At 60.5% G+C, this 3,949-nt stretch overlaps 1 protein-coding gene across 3 annotated transcripts; it reads left to right on the top strand.

The window, feature by feature from the left end:
• The first annotated feature begins 591 nt into the window (after positions 1 to 591).
• Positions 592 to 3,523, top strand: DOK1 (docking protein 1). Of its 3 annotated transcripts, XM_060169419.1 has the most exons (5): positions 592 to 841; positions 1,194 to 1,493; positions 1,641 to 1,734; positions 1,904 to 2,088; positions 2,286 to 3,523. In XM_060169419.1, the coding sequence occupies exons 1-5, from the start codon at positions 770 to 772 to the stop codon at positions 3,096 to 3,098; spliced, it is 1,464 nt and encodes a 487-aa protein (XP_060025402.1). In that variant the 5' UTR covers positions 592 to 769; the 3' UTR covers positions 3,099 to 3,523. The 3 variants fall into 3 exon arrangements, with proteins under 3 accessions (XP_060025402.1, XP_060025403.1, XP_060025405.1); XM_060169420.1 differs by lacking the exon at positions 592 to 841 and having other exon boundaries at positions 1,357 to 1,493; positions 1,645 to 1,734; XM_060169422.1 differs by lacking the exons at positions 592 to 841; positions 1,641 to 1,734 and having other exon boundaries at positions 1,369 to 1,493.
• Positions 3,524 to 3,949: the final 426 nt, after the last annotated feature.

Genomic DNA, 3,949 nt, shown 5'->3' with positions numbered 1-3,949 from the left:
CTCCCACATTCCGCCTTCTCCCACGATCCCTCCCAGGCCAGTTCCCTCCTCTTCTCCTCCCCTCCTCTTTGGAGCAGGCCGCAGTCGCCGCTCCACCTCCCTCCCGCCCCCCTCCCCGCCTCCCAGCCTGCTTAATAAAACTTTCTTTTCTCGCGGGTTGGGTGCAGGGTAGCTGCGGCCAGAGAGCTGGACACAGAAGAGGCCACGGGGCCGCAGACCGTCCTGCGTCCCGTGCAGCGACTCGGCTCCGAGTTCCGGAAAGTCTTCAGTCCCTAGCCCTTCCCCCACGTCCCCTGCTCCGCGGATCTTAAAACAGCCCAACTCCGGCCGAGCAGGGGTCGGGTCGTGTCTGGGGAATTGAAGCCGCGAGGGCACGTCTGGTCCCTCCAATGCCCCAGGGTGCCCGTCGGCATTTTCGAGATGATGTCACGGCCTTCACTCTGACGTCACGTTGAGCATCTGATGTAGTACGCAGCCCCCAAGCCTAGGCGCCGGAGTCCTCTGACCGAAACCACGAGGTTTCCTTCGGTGGAGCCACTTGTGCGCGACCCAGGGTTCCGGGGGGGTGGGCCGGACGTGGTGCACCAGCCAGCTTATCTGGGTACCCCCTCCCCTTCCTTCTGGCTTGTCTCCTTCCTCCCCTTTCGCGGTCCGGGGAGGTTGTGGGGGCGGGAACGCCTCCTGCGCGAGCCCCGCCCCGCCCTCCTCCCCGCCTCGCCCCGCCTCCGGCCCACAGGGCCAGGAAGGGCGGAAGGAACCGCCAGGGGCCATGGACGGGGCCATGGACGGGGCCGTGATGGAAGGGCCGCTGTTTTTGCAGAGCCAACGTTTCGGTACCAAGGTAGTGTGGGTAGGGGTTGCCGAACCCCATCAGAGCTAGGGGTGGGCAGCTGAGCCTAGATGGAGGGAGGGGACCGGCAGCGGGTTGGAGCGCGGCGCCCGGAGCCGGAGAGCCTTATGAATTTCCGGCTAAATTGCTTTGCACACATTCGGAAGAAGCGTCTGCCTGCCTCCGGCTTCGCCTCTCTGGCCCTGGGGGAGGCGGAGCGGCATCCTCCTTGGGAAACTTCGCCTGCCGTCGGGAAGCCTCAGACCTGAAATTGGCCCGCGCAGGTCCCTCCCTCCCTGTCGGGGCCCGGGCCGCCGGTGTTTGCCTGCTCTCCCTCCCCAGTGTCTCTCCGATCTTTCCCCAGAGGTGGAGGAAGACCTGGGCGGTGCTTTACCCGGCCAGCCCCCACGGTGTCGCGCGGCTCGAGTTCTTTGACCACAAGGGGTCGAGCTCTGGAGGGGGCCGAGGGAGCACGCGTCGCCTGGACTGCAAGGTGATCCGTCTGGCTGAGTGTGTGAGCGTGGCCCCCGTGGCCGTGGAGAGCCCCCCTGAGCCTGGCGCCGCAGCTTTCCGCCTGGACACCGCACAGCGTTCCCACCTGCTGGCGGCCGACGCGCCGTCCAGCGCCGCCTGGGTGCAAACGCTGTGCCGAAACGCCTTTCCGGTGAGGGGCTGGGGCGAGCTGCACTGGGCCCAAGAGTCCATGCGGGGTGGGAGCAGTTACAGCGGCAGAGGAACTGGGCTGACTCAGACACTGGGAACCGCGGTGAGGGAATCACAGTCTCCTTCATACTCTTTCTCTTTACCCCAGAAAGGCAGCTGGGCCCTGGCGCCTGCCGAGAACCCACCCAAGCTTTCTGCCCTGGAGATGCTGGAGAATTCACTGTATAGCCCCGCCTGGGAAGGTAGATGCCTGAAAAGCCCCAGCAGGGATGGCATGGAAAGAAAGGGTGTCCTACAAGGGGAAGTAGAATGCTCCTGAGAGCTGGCTTTCACGTGTATGCTTGGACAACCTGCTCCCTCCCCCAACCCCAGTCCTGGCCAGGTGCCAGTCTAACTGTGTATTCCTTCCAGGATCCCAGTTCTGGGTAACCGTGCAAAGGACTGAAGCCGCTGAGCGTTGTGGCCTGCATGGCTCCTATATGCTGAGAGTGGAGGCTGAGAGGCTGACTCTCCTGGGCGTGGGGGCCCAGACTCAGATACAGGAGCCACTCCTTTCCTGGCCTTACACTCTGTTGCGTCGCTATGGCCGAGACAAGGTGCGGTGCAGGACTGGCTCCCTGGGTTGGGCAGCTGTGGGAGGGGTGGGGCAGGACCGGGCTTTCTTGCCTAGCCCATGACCCCACCTCCCTTCCCAGGTGGTCTCTTCTTTGTAGGTCCCCTAACTAGTTCCAGCCCTGTGACTCACCTCCTCTGATGGCTCCTGATTATGTGTTTCCCTCCACACCCTCTTCAGGTCATGTTCTCTTTTGAGGCTGGCCGCCGCTGCCCCTCTGGCCCTGGAACCTTCACCTTCCAGACCGCGCAGGGAAATGACATCTTTCAGGCAGTTGAGACTGCTATCCACCGACAGAAGACCCAGGGAAAGGCCAGCCAGGGGCAGGATGTTCTCAGAGCTGATTCCCATGAAGGAGAAGTGGCAGAAGGGAAGTTGGCTCCCCCGCGGGGCCCCCAGGAGCTCGCAGGCAGCCCTCCAGCCCTGTATGCTGAACCCTTAGACTCCCTGCGCATTCTTCCAGGCCCTTCCCAAGATTCCCTATACTCAGACCCCCTGGACAGCACCCCTGCTCAGGCAGGGGAGGGGTTACAGTTAAAGAAACCTCTCTATTGGGACTTGTGTGAGCATCTGCAGCAGCAGCTGATAAAGGCCAAGTTGACAGACCCCAAAGAAGACCCCATCTATGATGAACCTGAGGGCCTGGCCCCAGCTGCTCTCCGGGGCCTTTATGATCTGCCTCAGGAGCCCAAGGATGCCTGGTGGTGCCAGGCTCGGGTGAAGGAGGAGGGCTATGAGCTCCCCTACAACCCTGCTACTGATGACTACGCCGTGCCACCCCCGCGGAGCACAAAGCCCTTCCCAGCTCCCAAGCCCCAGGGCCTGGCCTTCTCTGAATCCGGTGCTGCAGCTGGCAGTGGCAGCAAAGGCCATAGCTCAGACACTGCCCTGTACAGCCAGGTCCAGAAGAGTGGGGCCTCAGGTAGCTGGAACTGTGGGCTCTCTGGAGCAGGGACTGACAGGACTGGGGCCAAGTCAGAGGGCTCCACATGAGAAGAAGGGCAAGGCTGGGGTTGCTGATAGGAGGACCATGGGGAGGTGGTACTGGGGATCAAAGAAACCTGTTAGAACCAGCAGGAACCAGAGGGGTCTGTGTGTAGAGACCAGGGTACAAGGGGAGTCAAGGGAAGGATGATGTGTCCCAAGAAGTCATGGAAGTGGGACAGTTGGCAGGGGCTCAGGGGCTGGATCTGGGGGAGGCCAGCACCTCTAAGTCATCCCCACCAAAGGAAGGGATAGCTGCTGGAGCAGTACTAAAGAAAGGGGTGTTTGGTCAGAGTAGGTACAGTTTGAGGGGCCTGTATGGAGGCTATAGGGAGACACTGGGCTGTGTCTTGATCTTTACCCCGGCATTGTTCTTTGCCAGAGAGAGATATTTTTTTAAAGTTTTATCCTCATTAAAGTCAGTTTGGGTTTAAGAGGTCTATGTGTGTGAATAGTCACAGAGGGGACAGAGTGGCAGGCTGTGCTGGGTAGATGTGGAGGGAATCAGGAGAACCAGGAAGGTGTTGGGGGCCACTGAAGGAGGAAAGGGCCTCGGGCAGGGGGGTCAAGCAGTGTGGTCGTTCAGAGCCTGGGTGGTCCAGTCAGGCCCACCTGAGCCTGACCCTATCTCTGTGACCCTGTGTGTAACATCTGTAACGCTCAGTTTCCCCCACTGCCCCTGTGCAAAATGGGAAAGCTTAATTACACATACAACCTCACAGGGTTTTTATGAAAGGAGTTAAATTTCTCAAGTGCTTAATACGATTTCAAGTGCAGAGTAAGCATTGTATAAATGGTAGTTATCCTGTGGATGGAGAAAGCTGATGGGCAGGTATGAGGAGAGGGGAATAGGAAGGGAA

This window comes from Lagenorhynchus albirostris, chromosome 13, assembly GCF_949774975.1.
Source record: "Lagenorhynchus albirostris chromosome 13, mLagAlb1.1, whole genome shotgun sequence".
NCBI classification, from domain to species: domain Eukaryota; kingdom Metazoa; phylum Chordata; class Mammalia; order Artiodactyla; family Delphinidae; genus Lagenorhynchus; species Lagenorhynchus albirostris.
Note: the sequence above shows the minus strand (reverse complement) of the source record. Positions and strands in the feature narration are given on the sequence as shown.

Coding starts and splice junctions, on each gene's coding strand:
- DOK1 (XM_060169419.1), top strand. CDS start 770: ATGGACGGGGCCATGGACGGGGCCGTGATGGAAGGGCCGCTGTTTTTG. Junction 842..1,193: donor GCCAACGTTTCGGTACCAAG/GTAGTGTGGGTA, acceptor ATCTTTCCCCAG/AGGTGGAGGAAGACCTGGGC. Junction 2,089..2,285: donor GTCGCTATGGCCGAGACAAG/GTGCGGTGCAGG, acceptor CACCCTCTTCAG/GTCATGTTCTCTTTTGAGGC.